Source organism: Crinia signifera, chromosome 5 (genome assembly GCF_055691185.1).
Source record: "Crinia signifera chromosome 5, ASM5569118v1, whole genome shotgun sequence".
NCBI classification, from domain to species: domain Eukaryota; kingdom Metazoa; phylum Chordata; class Amphibia; order Anura; family Myobatrachidae; genus Crinia; species Crinia signifera.
Genome location: NC_139221.1, coordinates 102,989,474 through 103,008,439, shown reverse-complemented (window position 1 = coordinate 103,008,439; position 18,966 = coordinate 102,989,474). Strand labels below are relative to the sequence as shown.

Sequence of the window (18,966 nt, the reverse complement as noted above, 5' to 3'; positions counted from 1 at the left end):
GCTTTTTTTCCCTATTATTAAGAGCATTGGCTATATTTTAATTATTTTTTATAGCAAATTTTAAAATTGACAGTTTCTCTGCAAAACTACAGTAAGTGCTTTCCAGAGTGACAGTGTTAGTGCAAGTTAAAGTTGAAGGGACTTAGGATGGGATAAGAGGGCTTGAATGAGAGTTTTAGTAGCCTCCCAGCTGAGGAAGGTCTGGTATTGGTAATATTATGTAGATACAATTGTCAGGATTGCAGAACGGTTTGGATGTAAACACAGATGGGCAGACACATAGACATTGTACTTGGGGAATAGAGAAGATTGAAACATTGTCACCAGAAAGAGGGCCAGATGCACTAAGCTTAAAACGTGATAAAATGGTCAAAAATATCAAATACTGACCTTGTTGTCTAACATGCCAGTTATGGGCTGCTCGACTTCAACCTCAGAGAGGTTTGTGTTACCTCAGAGAGGGTTGAAGTCGAGCAGCCCATTACTGGGATGTTAGACAACGAAGTCAGTATTTGATATATCAAGTTTCAGGAACATTGTGCCAGCATTCATGGTGATATTTCTGACACACAGGAGATGACACAGTAGACAAGAGAAGGAAAGAAGAAAGAAATGAGAAATGAACATATGTACAATAAATGAAAAATGTAGGTACTGCACCTTTTTTACTGATTTAATGAACACCAATGCATCTTCTGTACAGGTGTCTTGAAGAAGTCCACATCTTTCATTGTAGAGGACTGAACAAATTGCTGCAAAGAGGGGAAATTTACTTTACAAAAAGACGAACAAGTTATTAACAGAGGCAGCCATTTCTGTTTGTGTACTTACTCTCGTATGACAATTTGTTAAGTTCAAAATATAAATCATCAATTTTTCCATGTTCGTCGCATACTCTGCTAATATGTGCAACAAAATCTTCCAATACCTGAAAAAAGTAAGACCAACATTTCTGAATGATTTGATTTGATTTTTTTGTTAACCAGCAAGGAACAGGGATGACATACATTTAAATAACAGTAGCATTTGTGCTACAGTATATGCCACTTATAAACAGTACTTACACATCACAACAGAGTAGAGGGGATACAAAAACAGACCTCGCTTGACAGTATCTCTTATATATTTGGCTACATCTGTCACTCAAAGTGTGTCTGGAGCTATAACGCTGGGTGGAGCCTCTGACTCACATGACTGACTCACATGACAGAGAACCAGCCCAGTGAGCCCACAGACAGTGCCAGACACCCTCTGCCTCTCCATGTTACACAGCAAAGACACAGCTACTCACCAGACACACCAGGTGAGCGCCCCACACCTCCATACCTTCCAACATGACCCTCTCCAGGACGGACAGAATGCTCTGTTTGTGGACTTCCATCTTAATTTATGATTGTCATCACCTGTCATTTTAAACAGGGTAATTGATAAGAAAGGTGTTTAAACACAGGTGATGGTAATCCATAAATTAAGAAGAAAGTCCAGAAACAGAGAAATGCAATGTGTCCCTCCTGGAGAGGGTCATTTTGGGTATGCACCTCCCTCCCTCCCCCCCCCCCTCATTCGCGGCACCCCCACGATTAAATGGAACATGTAAAACACTGACATGACTATGGTCGACAATAAAAAAGGTTGACAAGATTTATTTTTCACTTTTTCAATGTTTTCATATTCATTCTCATGTGTCGACATGGACACCAATGCAGTGCCACACTTATGTCAACATTTACATGTGTTGACCTTTCTGTGTTGATTTTTTCTTGTGGCGATTCGCAGCAACCCCCGCGACCCCCCTCCCGCGATTTGCAGCACACCCCCTGCAATTCGCGGCACCCCCGGTGACTCCCGTGATTCGCGGCCCCACCCCGTGACACACCCCCCCTCCTGCAACTCACGGCACCCCGCGACCCCCCCTCCCACGATTCGCGCCAAACCCCCGGGCCCCCCCTCCCGCGTTTCACGGTGCCCCCCACGACCCCCCCTACCGCGATTCCCCACCCCTGACCCCCCCTCCTGTCATTGCGGCAACCCCCCACCCCCGCGACCCACCCTCCCACGATTTACTGCAACCTCCCACGCCCCCACCCCATCCCACGATTCGCGGCACCCACACCTTCCCCCCCCCCCCACGACCACCCCTCCCGCAATTCACGGCATCCACCCACGACCCCTCCTCCCGTGGTTCGCGGACACCCCTCACCTCCTCCCCCCCCCACCCCTGCGCGTGATTCATGGCAACCCCAGGAATAAATGGCACATGCAAAACACTGGCACGGCTATGGTCGACAATGAAAAAGGTTGACATGAGTTTTTGAAGATTTATTTTACTTTTTTTGAATGTTTTCATATTCATTCTCATGTATCGACATGGACACCGATGAAGTGCCACACATGTCAACATTTACATGTGTTGAACTTTCTGTGTTGATTTTTTTTGTAGCAATTTTTTTCCAGTGACAACTATGAACTATGTGCACGTCAACCTACACATCATCAACCAATTCTTTGTATAATATATAACACCTGTTCTGTTTTACTGTAGGTGTTTTAAGTCAGACCTTTTACTGCTACTATTACTGTTTATGTAAATGCATTCTGAATGACAGCAACATCCTACCATCCTTCTACAAGAATATATAACCAACTAGGTGATTCATCGCGCCCCGTGCCCCCCCTCCCGCAATTTAACGGACCCTCCGCACACCCCCCTACCGCGATTTTCAACCCCCCCTTGCGCAATTCACGCCCCCTCCCACGCTTTGCGGACCCCCGCCCTCTCCCGTGATTCGCCGACACTTGCGCCCCCTCCCTCCCTTGATTCACGGCACCCCCCGCGCCCCTCCCGCAATTCACGGCACCCCTAAGCCCCTCTTTAGTCCCCCGTATACTCACACACCCCTATCACTATGCAGCTTCCTGCTCTCCTGAACCGTAACTTCCACCACTGGGGAGTCGCTGACGCTGTTTTGCCCACATGCCCCTATCATGCCTCATAGCCCAGCCTCCTGCTCTCATGCACCCGAACTCCTATCCAGTAGGAGGAGACACTGACTAAGGGCCACCATCCTGTACTCCTGTACTGCCACGCTGGACCCTCACCAACTGGCAGAAGCTGCACAGTATCTCCCACCCTCCTCTTTAGTCCCCCTTATGCCCACACACCCCTATCACTACCCAGCCTCCTGTTTTCCTGTGTCGTGACCTCCGCAAGTGGGGAGCCGCTGACTTAGAAACACCCTACTATACTATTGCACACACACCTAAACAACATGCACACACAGCCCCCCCCCACACCCACAAATGTCACTGTACCATCCACACTATCAATGTACATCTTACTCTGTAACCACTTTTTAATTAAACAAAACAATACACACCCCCTTCCACATCATATGCTCTCTATTTAACACATTTCACCTATAACTCAAGTTGCAATACAATTCTAATCATCTTTCTCATATACAAATGTTCACAAATTAAGGGGGCGCAGCCCCTTACGACGGTGTGAAGAGCGCCCGTAGGGCGCGATGAATCACCTAGTCAATAGTAAATGCTAATGTGACATTACGCTATTTGAAGGATCATAAACTGACCATAACATTATAACCACTGACAGGTGAAGTGAATAACATTAACTCATTACAATGGCATCTGTCAAAAGGTAGGTTATATTAAGCAGGAAGACAGTAACTAGTGATGTGCATCCGGTGCCACCAAACATACTGTAGAGCAAGGCTGCACATGGCTGCACATTCACCCTTGCTTCTAGCTAGCAGGTTACCTGGATCTCTGCTGGATGCTGCGGACTGGCACCCTGCAGCCTGTATATCTAAAAAGAGTGTCCTTGGGATGGTCTGGTCAGTGATGCACTTACTGGTTACCCCTCTGCAAAATGTAATAATGTCATGAGGTGCTCAGTGGGCATGCCACCATAGGCTGCATTTGAGCCCTGTTACAGCACTGAATATTCAGCAAGTATATAATCAGTGTAAGCATGCTGTGATGGCTAGATGACTGGGTCATAACATCTCCAAAAACATAAGGTCTTCTGGGGTGTTCCAGGAATGTTGCGATCATTACCAAAACTGGTCCAAGCAAGGAACACCAGTGAACCAGCAACAAGATCACGCATTTCCAAGGCTCACTGATGGCTTAGGGAATCATGGCTGCTGTTGAAAGAGATGAATGATTATAAGTGGCATAGATGGTCGCTGAATAGGAGAGAGTTGTAATTGTGTATGAGAGAAGAGGGCTGTGAGTACGGAAGGGAAAAGGGTCCTGCTCCAATGAGATTACAATCTAGAGGGAGAAGGAGCTAGATAGGTGACACGGGTGGGTTTTCAGGGGCTGTAGGAGAGCACATGGGATAGAGTGACCAGGGTAGAGGAGACGGGTCGGTCATTGGCTGAAGAGGGAGGGAGTATATATGGAATCGGGGTTGGAGATGTAGGGTGCAGTGGAGTTAGAGAGGGCCTTGTAAGTGATAGTGAGGAGTTTGAAGAGTATTGGAGAGTATTCTGTAGGAGAATACATTTTCATCTTCAGCTCCTCCATTTTTAAAGACCACAGCTACCCTAGATGTTACTCAATAAATTACCATTTCAAGTTAAATGGTATTTCCTTTCCTTTTCATGCTAGAACTGGAAAGTTAAGAAATAACAAAAATGCCCCCAAACTTTTCAGCAAATAGAGAAACTTTTCCAGGGCACACTTATTTTATTGGGTGATTTTAACCTAGTCCCTGCCCCTAAATTTTATAGAACCTTTCCTTAAACCCCTTCTGCTCATAACACAAGTCTTTGCCTTGCTTAAAAAAAACAGTACAGTACAATGCCCAGTTCAGCAGACTTGGGATACAGGTCACCATCTACCTTCAGTGTGACCATTGTGTTTCCCTGAGTGCCAACTAACTAACTATGAGATGCTACAAATGTTTACTGACCAATCCTCCTCACCCAACCACACTCACGTAAAATGTATGTTTTCACATACTTGTGTGCTATACAGCATGCCTTAAAGTTGTAGTAGGACACATCTGTAGACATTGGGTTAAACAAATGACTACTACTGTTGCTGCCTTTCAGACACCCCCAAAATGAATTCTAGAGAAATTAAATACAATTACCTCCCACAATGTTATTTCCTATTGGTACTGCTTACTGTCACTCCCTAACCTGATGATCTCCTTTTCACTTAAAATGGGAAGGTGACCTCCACTGCATCTTTTCTCTTAAACACTGGGAATACATACATCTCTACTCCTTTTCTATATCTACAGTAAATGCATTAAACACGCTGGGATGCAAGTTAGACTACCTATATCTTATTCTACATAACATTTAGCACACAACTTCCAAGTTTTGTTGCCACTTTGAATATACTGTACAATCTTACATATTTTGGGGATTGCCCACTCTATGCTCATTTGGACAGAGGTGTTTACCCTCATATTTGGAATTACTTTAAGTTAGGAATGTGCAGGTCCGGATTGACCCAGATCTCAAAACAGAATCTCATTGGCTATCAAATGTCATATGTTTTGGCTCCAACCTTGTGACAGCCAAATAGCCAATAAGATCCTGTTTTTAGATCGGGGTAAATCCAGGTACAGTAAATCCAGACCTGCTCATCCCTACTTTACTTCCAGACCATTCCCTGACACTATTTCAATGGTACCCCCTTGCTACTAATCTATTTATAATGGGTTCAGTGTGTGCAAGTGCAGGGGGCCCACACCATACACCCTGTATTCATTTTTTTCAATACTTAACCTCCCAAGTCCTGCATTCGCAGCATCAGCACTGCAGAAATCACCAAGAAAACGATGCAGCGGCCATTTTTCCAATGTTTTGTGCATGCACAGTAAATATCTTTAGAGACCTGTGAATAAACAGTATACTCTGGAACAGAGATATGGCGCGCTAGTTACCCTAGTGCCCTTAATCTATAACACTCTTGAATAAAGAGGAGGAGTCAAGATGGCACGGGCATCCTCCTCTTGAGATGCGCCCCTGCCCCTTGCATTTCCCAAACCTTACCGCAATATACTTGGTCCGATTTTAATATCTGCTACAGATCCTATAGTCCAAGATTAAAACGTTGTTTCCAAAACCCACTTTCATTTTGAGATTGAGACACAGGAAGTCCCATATTCAACAACAACCTCTTCTCCTTTAATTAAGTGGTACTTGTGGCACTGATATGTTAAATAATTATTCATGTGCATGTGCAGCCGCTGTGTGCGAGCAGCCACAGCACACGTACACAAAGTCCAAATGGTAGGGGCGGGGGCGGAGGGCTGGTGGATTTGCCCATGGGAATGCCCAGCGTTTCATTGGTGTTCCCATGAAAACGTTGGGCATTCCTATGTATTTCCCCAATGTTGCAGGTGCGAGGGGCGGGTAGCTGACATCAGCGGCTGTCAGCTGCCCGCCCACATCCCACACAGAGGTGTCTCAGATCTGCCAGCGCTGGAGAAATCATTAGATGGTCGCCGACCATCAAATGATTTCTCCCCCGCACCCAATGCTGCAAATGGATGATTGTGCAAATCATCCATTCGCAGCTGTGCAGGGGATCCTGGCATGTGAGAGGGGCAGGCGGCTGGCAACGTCTGGGGTACTCACAAGGCTGCGAAATTCACAGCCTTGCGAGTCAACCAGAATAAGGTCCATAGTGTAAAGGAGCCCTTCTCTACATCCTGCTTCATGGAACTCCCCTCCCCTGTCTAACCTAAATTGATCACTGCGTATCTTAATGTCTGTATTGTTATTATTGTATGCTTTATGTTTAACATAAATGAGTTCTTTCCCTAAGTTTTCCATTACTGTTTTCTTTTCTGTATCCCCGCTGTTAATGTTTTTATATACATTCAATTAAAAAAAATGTTACATTTAAATTCAAATTAAATACATTGGTTTAAAAGGAAATATTGTGCTCAGCAGTAGCCCAAATAGAAATATCCTTAATTACTGTATAGCTTAGTTATGTGAACAGTCCCTAACTTTACTCTGCACACACTCGCCTCAACCCCCCTCTGTAGGCATAAAGAAATGTAATCAATCAGAAGAGTTTATGTTTTTACATTATTGTTGAAATACATTTGTTTTTCATGTTATAAATTAAACAAAACATATTGAATTCCCTTTTTAATATCATTAATTGTTACTGTTTCATGTGTATACCATAATCTTTAATTAAAAGCTAAAGTAATTTGTATTTAGTAATGACCTTAATCGGGTGCAGGGAATTGGAGTAAATTTATGGAATTAACAAATTTGTCAGTTATAGCTTTAGTGGCTTACAGTAGCCATGCCAATTACTTACAGTATGTTGGGACACTTCCATAAAGAAACAAACATTACCGTCCCTGTTTGAATTATTCAGTATGTTTCTGCTTTTGTATAAATGGAAATAGTATAAACACCTCATTAATTTTTACATCCATTTTAGATACTTCTTTGAGCTTCATAAGTTTTGATTGCACAATTCTCCTCATGTTCAACCAATCTTGCCCATCACTGTGAAAGTAAAAAACATTCATTAGAACAGAAATAAATATATTTCCATTAAGAATCAAAAACTTGGGGGTTGTCCTACTTTCAGGGAATCCTGGCTCATTTCTACTCGGATTTATTTGCTATGACCTGAATGTAGTCATTACTTTAAAATACACGAGAAGGTATGACAGTAGTGGGGGGGGGGGGGGTGATTTATCATACTTTGTAAAAAAAAAAAAAGGTGTCCAATTGCAGCAAGTAATTATTTTAGCTATCAGAGGAGGTGGAAGGGGCTGGTGCATGTGATAGTTCAGTACAGTAGAAGCATGTCCACCATGGGGGGGGGGGGAGAAGGGGCTGGTTCATGTGATAGTTCAGTACAGTAGAAGCATTTCCACCATGGGGGGGGGAGGGGCTGGTTCATGTGATAGTTCAGTACAGTAGAAGCATGTCCACCATGGTGGGGGGAGGAAGGGGCTGGTTCATGTGATAGTTCAGTACAGTAGAAGCATGTCCACCATGGGGGGGAGGGAGTGGTTCATGTGATAGTTCAGTACAGTAGAAGCATGTCTACCATGGGGGGGGGGGGGGCTGGTTCATGTGATAGTTCAGAACAGTAGAAGCATGTCCACCATGGGGGGAGGGGCTGGTTCATGTGATAGTTCAGTACAGTAGAAGCATATCCTTAATGGGGGGGGGGGGGTCTGGTTCATGTGATAGTTCAGTACAGTAGAAGCATATCCTTAATGGGGGGGGGGTCTGGTTCATGTGATAGTTCAGTACAGTAGAAGCATATCCACCATGGGGGGGGGGGTGGGGCTGGTTCATGTGATAGTTCAGTAAAGTAGAGGCATGTCCACCATGGGGGGTGGGGGTGGGGCTGGTTCATGTGATAGTTCAGTACAGTAGAAGCATATCCTTAATGGGGGGGGGGGGTCTGGTTCATGTGATAGTTCAGTACAGTAGAAGCATATCCACCATGGGGGGGGGGGGTGGCTGGTTCATGTGATAGTTCAGTAAAGTAGAGGCATGTCCTCCATGGGGGGGGGGGCTGGTTCATGGGTTATGGTATAAAACATAGACTGACTCATGATAGACAGTTATATGGTCGACCACTAATGGTTCACAGTCACAAGGTTGACAGGGTCAAAAGGTCGACATGGTCTAAATGTTGACATGTAAAATGTTGGCATGGTTAAAAGGTCGACATGGAAAAGGTGGGCATGAGTTTTTAATGTTTTTAGGGTGTCTATGTTGACCAGTGATGTGTGGTGGTGGCTGTGAATGGAGAGGCACTATCACAGCCATCATTGCACCCACCCTCTCGGCTCTCGTGCCTGGCTGCAGCTGACACCCACTGCCCCCCCCCCCCCCTCCAGCAGCAGCCAGCCAGTAACCTTTCACCGCCGCCATCTCCGTCCTCGCCCGCCAACACCCCATCCCACACCTGGTCGCCACCGACACCAGCACCTCAGCAGCCACCCCCCGCCAAAAAATTTAACTTACCAGGCAGAGGAGAGGGACACAGCACACGGCAGGGAACCGGGACTCGGGAGCATGGGCTGCCATCTCCGTCCTCGCCCGCCAACCCCCCATCCCGCACCTGGCCGCCACCGACACCAGCGCTGCAGCAGCCATTCCCCGCCATAAAATTGTACTTACCAGGCAGAGGAGAGGGACACATCACGCGGCAGGGAACCTGGACTCGGGAGCCAGGGCACAGGAGAGCAGGTGAGGGGGAAGCAAAAGTGACACTGTCATGCTTAAATAACAGGGGCTGCTGTGATTGGACAGCAGCTGGATCTGTTGTCCAATCACAGCAGCCCCTGTCAATTAGGCACTTCTAGAAGTGCCACTTTTGGCGTTATTTTTAATGGGCTTTTTTTAGCCAACTGCTTAGTTGCAACTGCTTTTATTCTCCCTCGATGCCCTAGTGGATGGTAGGGCATGAAATACCGCCTGTCTGCACATGTCGGCTTAAAGTTTTGTAAAAAAAAATGTGTCTACCTTTTTCATGTCGACCTTTTTCATTTCCACCTTTTGACCATGTCAACCTTTAGACCCTGTTGACCTATTGTGTGTTGAACTTTAAACCCTGTCGGTCTTTTGACTGTCGACCATTAGTGGTCGACCATATGGCGGTCTATCATGAGTCAATCTTTGATTAGTCCAGATACCGGTTCATGTGATAGTTCAGTAAAGTAGAAGAATGTCCACCTATCCATTTAACGTGTTTTATTTTGACTTTCCCTTTCACAAGATCAATGTATGTATGTGCTGTTTTAGCAACCATTAAACTTTAGTTGCCATGCTCTTGACCAATTCTCAAGTTTACCTAGATCATCAGTCATTTGATTTACCCCTCCTGGTGTGTATACTCTGTTGCATATCTTTGTGTCATCTGCAAAAAGGCATACATTCCCTTCAATACCATTTGCAAGGTCACTAACAAAGATATTTAAGAGCACTGGTCCAAGTACAGATTCCTGGGGTACTCCACTGGTAACATGTATCTCGATAGACTGCACTCCATTTACTACAACTGTCTGTTTTCTATCCTGCAACCAGGTTCGTATCCATTTAATAGTATTATAATCCAATCCCACACTTTCAAGTTTATTTAGCAGTCTGCGATGTGGGACAGTGTAAAATGCCTTACTAAAGTCTCGATATACCACATCTACAGCCCCCCCTTCATCTATTATTTTGGTCACAGAGTCAAAAAAGTCAATAAGATTTGTTTGGCATGATCTCCCTGCAGTAAAATCATGCTGTTTTGGATCCTGTAAGTTGTTTAATTTAAGATGTTCCACTATTCTTTCTTTTAATAGTGTTTCCATTAATTTCCCTACTACTGATGTAAGGCTCACTGGTCTGTAGTTACTTGCTTCTTCTTTGCTTCCATTTTTGTGCAGTGGAACTACATTTGCTCTTTTCCAGTCCTGTGGAACTGCACCTGTATCTCGTGACTGGTTGAATAAATTTGTTAATGGCGCTTACAGCACATATTTTAGTTCTTTTAGTATCCTTGGATGTATTCCATCTGGCCCCATTGATTTATCCACTTTCAGTCTTGAAAGTTCTGTTAGGACTTTCTCCTTAGTAAATGTACTTCCATCTACCTTATTTTTATGAATGTCCTTGCAACTTAACTGTGGTCCCTTCCCTTCTCATTGTATAGTGAATACGGAGCAAAAATAATTATTTAGATGATCTGCAATTGCCTTGTCTCCCTCCACCAAATTATCAGTGTCTGTCTGAAGTCTTATTATTCCTCCATTTGATTTTTTCCTTTCACTTATATACTTAAAATTTTTTTCTTCCTTATATACTGACTGAGCCATTTTCTCCTCAGCTTGTGCCTTGGCATGCCTCGTTATTATTTTTAGTCTGCTTGTATGTCCTAAAGGCCATCTTTTTTGCTTTTACACTAGTTAATACCTCTTTTGTAAACCACACTGGCTTCCTTTTTCTGGTGCTTTTCTTAACCCTTTTGATACAAAGGTTTGTTGCCTCTAGTATTGCATCTAATATATACCCCTTATCCAATATGGCTGCTGATTGACTATAGCTGGGAGACACATAGTTGCATCCTTAATATTTTTAAAAACATATTCAATATATATCCCATTGTTTCTTAAGAAAAATAAAAACTTATTTACATAAAGTTATTCATTAAGGAGGAATTGTGCATACTTTATATTCACATACGTGCGGTCATGTGACAGTGATAAAATTCAAGAGGAATAAACTCACCACGGTCAAGGAGGATTATGAGCACAACTCGGTATACAGGTGGCTGTCAGGCGGTTCCACAAACACTCAGTCCTTCCAACATGGCAGAGGTGGGCCATTTAGGCGCTCTAGAAGCGCCAGTTCCCGTAAGCAACCCAATAGATCCCAAAGTGACAGTGACTTTCAGATAGACTCTGATACTCCAGACACCCCGGATACTGACGTCCCTTTAGGGACCCCCGCAACAGCCAACGCCACCACAGGTATCAAAAGGGGAGGTCGACCACCCGCAGGGGGGGCCAAAACGCGAGAATCGCCAAGAGTAAGGGGCAAGCAGAATCGTTAGTATATAATCTTTCTAACCGAACCTTCACGGACACTGAACTGAAAGTCCTGAACTTGGGCCTTTCATTTGTACCCACCACTCCCTACGACGATTTGACTTGGAAGGGCGATCTGCACAGATTTGGGAGAAAATTACGTCTCCAAGAACATTTTCAACACACCCCCAGAGTACCCAGCACAGATCCACATCAGGAGTTCATACAAACCCACTCCAAATCTACTTTTGATCCCATATCGGCTAACCCCTCTATTAATGCATACTTAAGACTCATGGGAGAATCAGTCAGCCGATACATGGCGCCTGCAACCCCGACACACTGTAACCTCACCAGAGAGGAATTCAAGGCATTAAAAAACATGGGTCTGTACAGGGATGTGGTTTTCCGCACGGCGGACAAGGGGGGTGGAGTGGTGGTCCTCAACACGGCTGATTACATCCAAGAAGCCTACAGACAATTAGAAGACCAAACTGTATATGTCAAATTGCACAGTGACCCCATCACCTCTTTTAAGAAGGAACTGGATGATATCCTGAAAGAAGCAAATCAAGCCGGCCTGATGTCTGACAAACTCAGGGCCTCCCTCACACAACCCCATCCGGCAGTTCCCATCTTTTTTATGGTCCCCAAAATCCACAAATCCCTGCAAAACCCCCCTGGACGCCCCATTATCAGTGCATATCAATCCATATACCAACCCATATCACAATTCCTGGACAGTATTGTACAACCCCTCATTATAAAACAGCCTTCCCACATCAGGGACACCACGGACTTCCTGAATAGGCTCAACCTGGTCCCCCAGCTCCCTGAAGGGGCTCTGCTGGTGACCATGGATGTCACCAGCCTCTACACCAGCATCCCGCAACAAGAGGGCCTGGAGGTTATGCGTGAGTTCTTAGCCCAAAATAACAAGGATACCCTAGACTTGGACCTTTATATCCAGCTGTTGGGTCTAACACTGACCAAAAATTACTTTTTATTTAATGGCCAATTTTTTTGTAAAAAATCAGGGTGTGCGATGGGGAGCTGTGTGTCTCCATCGTTCGCCAACGTTTACATGTTCGAGCAAGAAAGAGCAATGTTCCAGAGTGACCCCAATATCAAGAAACATGTGGTCATGTTTACCAGATACATAGATGACTTATTTATGATCTGGACGGGGGGAGAGGTAATCCTGACAAAGCTCATTGATGACATCAATGCTCGAGAGTCACCTATCAAGCTCACGTATGCTGTTTCCGATAAGAAAATTAGCTACCTTGACGTCCTGATCAATAATGACAATGGAGTGTTATCCACGACAGTCTATACGAAACCGACGGACAGAAACACCCTGCTGAGGGCGAATAGCTTCCACTCCAGGTCCTTAAAGAAGGGACTCCCCAAGTCCTAAATGGTGAGAGCGGCCAGGATCACCAGTGATAGAACGACCTTACCTGCCGTGCTGGACGACTTTATTGATAAATTTCAGCAGAGAGGGTATGACCCCAAGGTCCTGAAGCAACAAAAGCTGGAGGTGCTGGGTCTAGAGCGCAAAGACCTTTTGGAAGGCAAATGCAACAAAGATCCAACACAACAAGAAGTTCTACCCTTTGTCACCAGGTACAATTCATCCAGTGCCATTTTACCAAGAGCCACCCGTGCATTATGGCCCATTATAAAGACGGACAAAAGCTTACCTGGGTTCCAAAACAAAAGACCAATGTTGTGCTATACCAAAGGCAAGAGCATAAAAGATACCTTAGTACACAATGACATCACGGGCTTCCAAGCAGCTAACAGTACCACCAGCAATTTCTTAAGCCGAGCAGCGGGATGCTACAGGTGCATCAAATGCACCACGTGCCAACACATGATCACTGGCACCCACTTCGTGCACCCAAGGACGGAGAAGCAATTCCCCATAAGACATGTCTTGTCATGCACCTCCACACACATTGTGTATGTTATCACCTGCCCCTGCAAACTCACTTACGTGGGAAAGACAATAAGGTCAATGAAAGAGAGGATGGCGCTACACCGCTCAGCCATAAGCCAGGCCCTCACCGGCAAAGGGAACGAGCAACCCGTGGCGAAACATTTCGCCCAAAAAAAGCACAAATTCAGCGACTTGAAACACATGGCGATAGACCACATACCCGAGGGCATACGCAGAGGAGACAGAGAGGGGAAACTGCTGCGTCTAGAAACGAGATGGATCCATCGCCTGGACTCAGTGAAGCCAATGGGACTCAATGATAGGCTTCCATTAAGCGTTTTTCTGTAAAAATAATCATGAAGAGACAACATCCACAGGACGCAAATAATACGCTGAAGACAGCTAATTGGGACTCCCGCGTTTATAACACTTAGTGCATTATATCAATCTGTACAATCACCAGTAGAGTTCTAACAGGGAATCCCCTATTATTGTGTGCTTTTCTCTTCTTCTCCGCTTATATCTCACTGTCCCTTTTACTTTTTCTTCTTGTGTATAGTATTATGTAGAAGGTGTATTTAAGCCTATCTAGAAACCCACAGGGATCTTCCCCACTTACACCTTATTGTTCTTTGAAATGTGCCTCCCAATATATAACAATATGTGGCACTCACACCTCAGGTGGATACACTTACCCAGGTCCTGTATAGACCCTATTAGTGGGCCTCTTCCTTTCTTTACCACCTTGGGCTGTCCTTACAACTTTTTCTGGTGCTGTATATCATGTAACCTTGATTCTAAACCCATACTTGTGCATCGGGCTGATAAAGTCTCCAACCTCCATTATCTCTAACCTTTGACCTAGGCCCACCCCTCCTATGAAGGCTATCTGTGTGCTTTTTCTTCTCTCCGCTCAGTCTTTCTGTCCCTTTAAAATTTCTTCTGATTGTGTAATAATGTGTTTTGACTATGTAACATGCATCCTTTGTGCAACTAGATATGTGCAGGGGGTTTTGTCCAGCACCACCATTAGCACCTTTGGTTTAGTGCTCCGGAGACCACCCAACAGGCCCTGACCCAGGTATCTTACGCACCACAGCCACCGGCTCCCCCAGGGAATCTTACGGCCAGCTGATTCATGGGCACGGGCACCACCTCAGGGTCACCACTCAGCCCCCCAGAGACTTATGGGTCTTCAGCAGGAGAGTCAGCCCCGTTTAACCTCAGCCAATTATTGTTGGTTTACCCCCTACCTAGTACGTTTCCTTTCCTCCATCGTGGAGGCTGCTTCACTATGTTGGTTCATGCCCCTTAGTAATGCAGGATAACTCCCTGACCACACTTTGACGACATTGACTGTAACGTCAGTCGATTCCCTATAGCTTCCCAACCCAGCAAGCAGGGACCCGTGACACTTAAGAGTGTGTGTCGACTGTAATCCCAGCATGACCCCCTGAGCACGTTATCAGAGCTAGTTTACATTGACCGCCCACATCCCCGTTGCGTTCTGGACCACTGCTGACCCAGACCGCTTATATAGAGCTGACACTGAGATAGGTGTGGTGGTCCACCGGTTCATTAGTTTGCAGACCTTTTACAATGCACATTGTCACGGTTTTAGATAGGTGTCCCCGCTGACACTTCCAGTATGTATAATGTTGCGCACGAGATTTGTAATTGTTAATTGTGTTTTGTAATACATGTCACTCATGTATGCATCTTTTACCCACAGGCAGCGTGAGCCGCTAGTAGCGATGGTGCCGCTGGAATCCCCTGGTTAGTAGAGTGTGGTCTCCATGACTAAGCCAGAGCTTGCGTTCCAAGCTCCGACAATCTGACACATCCGGCAGCGTCAGCTGTCCGGCGTGTCACTTCCGCTTCCACCCCCAGCGCCACGGCAGCCGGAGCACAGCGTCCCACGCTGCCTCTCTCTCTCACCACTTCTTATTTAAGGTAAGATCTTAGAGTTATTTGTTAATCACACACCTTGACAAAGGGGCGCAGCCCCCGAAACGTTGGAGCTATTTGCTGTGAATACACTGTTTTTTCTACCTAAGACCCTCGAGTGCCAGCCTGATTCTTTACCTCTACACCATCTCCGCTTGTCGGGCACCGGGGCAGCTGACCGAGAGGAGCGAGTGCCGGACCGCATTGCCCTATATATATATATATATATATATATATATATATATATATATATATATAGACACATCTGTACAGTAACATTTTTATACTTACAGTGTAAGCAGGCCATATGATTCTCCTCTATAATCCCTGTACATTTTCCATGGTTTGATCACCATTCTTTTGGGGTGCATAGGTTCATGTCTTAGAAATGATTCCAATAGAGATGGGTCTCCAATTTGCACTGATTTAAAAAATCCAAGATTCATCTTGAAAATACCTCCAAATTGTTGATGATATTTGTACTAAATAGGAGAAAATAGTAATTTCATGATGTTATATTGCTAATCAATAGTGCTAAATATACTGCATACAGTATGTGTGAGTAGATAGATAAATATGAAGTAGCAGCAGTAGTAGTAGTAGTTATATTAGTAGTAGCAGCATAAGTAGCAGCAGCAGCAGCAGCAGTAGTAGTAGTAGTATTAGTAATAGTAATAGTCATAGCTGTAGCAATAACAGTCGTAGCAGAAGTAACAGTAGTAGAAGTGGCAGTAGTAAAAGTAGTAGTAGTAACAGTAGTAGTAGTAGCAGTGGTAGTATTAGCAGTAGTAGAAGTGGCAGTAGTAAAAGTAGTAGTAGTAACAGTAGTAGTAGTAGAAGTGGTAGTATTAGCAGTAGTAGCAGCAGAAGTAGTGGTAGTAGAAGTAGTAGTAGACGCAGCAGCAGCAGTAGTAGTAGTAGCAGCAGTAGTAGTAGTAGTAGTAGTTGTAGCAGCAGTAGTAGTAGCAGCAGCAGTAGTAGTAGTACTAGTAGCAATAGTAGTACAGTAGTTGCAGTAATAGTAGCATTCGTGGTAATAGTAGCAGTGGTAGTAGTAGTAATAGTAGCAGCAGTAGTATGAATAGTAGTAGTAGTAGCAGCAGTAGCAACGGTAGTAGTAATAGTAGTAGCAGCAGTATCAACAGTAGTAGTAGTAATAGCAGTAGTAGTAGCTGCTGTAGTAATAATAGCAGCAGTAGTAATAGCAGTAGCAACATTAGTAGCACTAACAGTAGTAGTAGTAGTAGTAGTAGTAGTAATAGTAGTAGTAGTAGTAGTAGTAGTAGAAGTAGTAGTAGTAGTAGTAGTAGTAGTAGTAGTAGTAGTAGTAGTAGTCAACTCCAAGAGGATTAGGATCTTATATGGTGCAAAAAAACTTAAATTACACAAGGATTAATGGAAGACTAAAATAATTAATACTGTAGGTCTTTTCTAAACCAGATAAATAAAACAGTAATATTTTTGAACTGGATGTTTCTGTGAATCTTAACAAATAATGTAGAAGTTACAGTAAAATAATGTAGTAAGTGTACTAGAACAAATTAAAAGTTATTGTTACTCTATTGCTGTATAAAACTGTGATGGTTACTAGTGACACCAGTATGTCAGCAACTATATCAGGCTAGTTGTGGTCTTCACCATTAGCATCTCTTTGACCATTGCAAATTACTGCATTCATTGCTACACCACATTTTATGCATGTAGCTAGTCACATGACTAAGATTATGACAGTCAATAATAAAAAAGTGAGAAAGGTCAAATGAGTCAAATCATACACTGATTAATAGAAGAATAATAATATCCAATACCAGTAGCAGCAATGTTAGCAGTAGTAGAAATAATTATTAATAATAATAATAATAATAATAATAATAATAATAATAATAATGATAATACATTAGTATAATGTAATCATACCATGATTTCATGTTGATTTTGTAATCCTCCATTCCACAAAACATTTAAGAGACTTCCAATACCAGGTAAAGAAACAGGACCAGGAAGAGAGGAGAAAGGTAGAGGTCTTGAAATGCCAATATTTTCAGATGGTATGTGAAAATATAATTTGTGTATCCAGACTTCAGGCATGCTAGCTGATAATAGTAATGAAATGGGCTTCATTGTAGATATGGTTTGGTTATATTAAAGGCTGAAGAAACTGTGTTTCAGGTCTTACATTACTGGCAGTTGACTATAATCTTCTGTAGCTTTTATAGTAGACAAGATTGTGCTATACAGCCACATAAAAAATAGTGAAAAGTGCAAAGCAATAGTCTGTAACGTAATTTATATGAAATAGTTCAAGAAAAACACATACTGTAAACTTGAATATAATTGGTCAAGAGTTTGAAGGGGAAGAGCATGGAGCAGTAGAACAATAAGTGAATGCTTATTCCAGGATAGTTAGAATTACTTAGTTGTCTCCTAATTAGAAGATGTACCAGTTCAAGAGATCCACGTTGAAGAGCACTTCTTACAATGAGTTGCATTTCATTATTGACAATACTTAAGTAACAAAAGCTTACATAACAAAAGACTTGCTGAAATATAGTAAAATGCAAAAGTTCTCAGAACACCTACAATAAAGTTGTCAATTCATGAGATATAGGACATAAATCACTAAATACGGTATATTTAATTGAAATTATGTTCTAGAAAAATGTATTTATAAAGTATACAACTGTCATTTGTAGAAAACTAGCTTGTAAATTTTTTTTTTCAATATTATTTGATGCTGTTACAGTATTCTTAGGTGCATCAGAGTTTAGTAAACAATACAAAGACAAACTGCCATAAAACTGATAGGAACTGTCGGGATGCAGTTGAAATCCCAGCGGTCGGAATCCCGGTGGTCGAAATCCCGATGCCGGAATCCCGATCGATGAAATCCTGGCACTTTGTCCCTCTGTGGGTGTCCACGACACCCATAGAGGGAGAATAAATGAGTGTGCCGAGTGTTGCAATGCACCGGGCCCGCTGCGTGGCGAGCCACGTCCCCTACTTGTCGGGATTTCATTGGTCGGGATTTCAGCGGTCGGGATTCCAGCGTCTGGATTTTGACCGCGGGGATTCCGACCACCAGGATTTCAAACCAACCCCGAACTGTCATCTCCTTGAGATATACAACACCAGAGATTTATAATTAAATTGTACATAAGTATTCTTATTTTCCTGTGCCACAGCAGATACTGCATTGTGTGCTAGGCATAAAAAGTATATCATTTTGTACAGCAGTTAATTTCTCTGCCATATGGGATATTCAGTTAGCCCAGATTTTGGAAAGATAGTCATTACTGGGCTATCCAATTAAGTCCCTAAGTATAAGATAGGTATCTGGATCCCATGTGTTATTGTGGCTCTGGGGACTGCTTATCAGGTATAATGATTAACATGCTTAAGGCACCTGATGCATAATTCCCAATATGTGTCAGGTATCAGGGCTAATTGAATAGCCGCTCAGTGAATCAATGAGCTACAGTTAATTGAATACCTACCCTATGGTGACCAAATTTACAGATGA

The 18,966-nt window shown here is 43.6% G+C and overlaps 1 protein-coding gene across 1 annotated transcript in view; it reads right to left on the bottom strand.

Annotated features, from left to right (window-relative positions):
* The window catches only part of LOC146080454 (1,25-dihydroxyvitamin D(3) 24-hydroxylase, mitochondrial-like), a 48,193-nt gene extending 29,869 nt beyond the window's left edge, over nucleotides 1–18,324 (bottom strand). The window contains exons 1-5 of the mRNA XM_083187766.1: nucleotides 17,364–18,324; nucleotides 15,738–15,928; nucleotides 7,427–7,520; nucleotides 832–928; nucleotides 661–752 (exon numbers count right to left, since the gene is read on the bottom strand). Coding sequence (XP_083043892.1) covers nucleotides 661–752; nucleotides 832–928; nucleotides 7,427–7,520; nucleotides 15,738–15,928; nucleotides 17,364–17,567 — 678 coding nt within the window. The 5' untranslated portion in view covers nucleotides 17,568–18,324. The remainder of the gene's footprint in view (nucleotides 1–660; nucleotides 753–831; nucleotides 929–7,426; nucleotides 7,521–15,737; nucleotides 15,929–17,363) is intronic.
* Nucleotides 18,325–18,966: the final 642 nt, after the last annotated feature.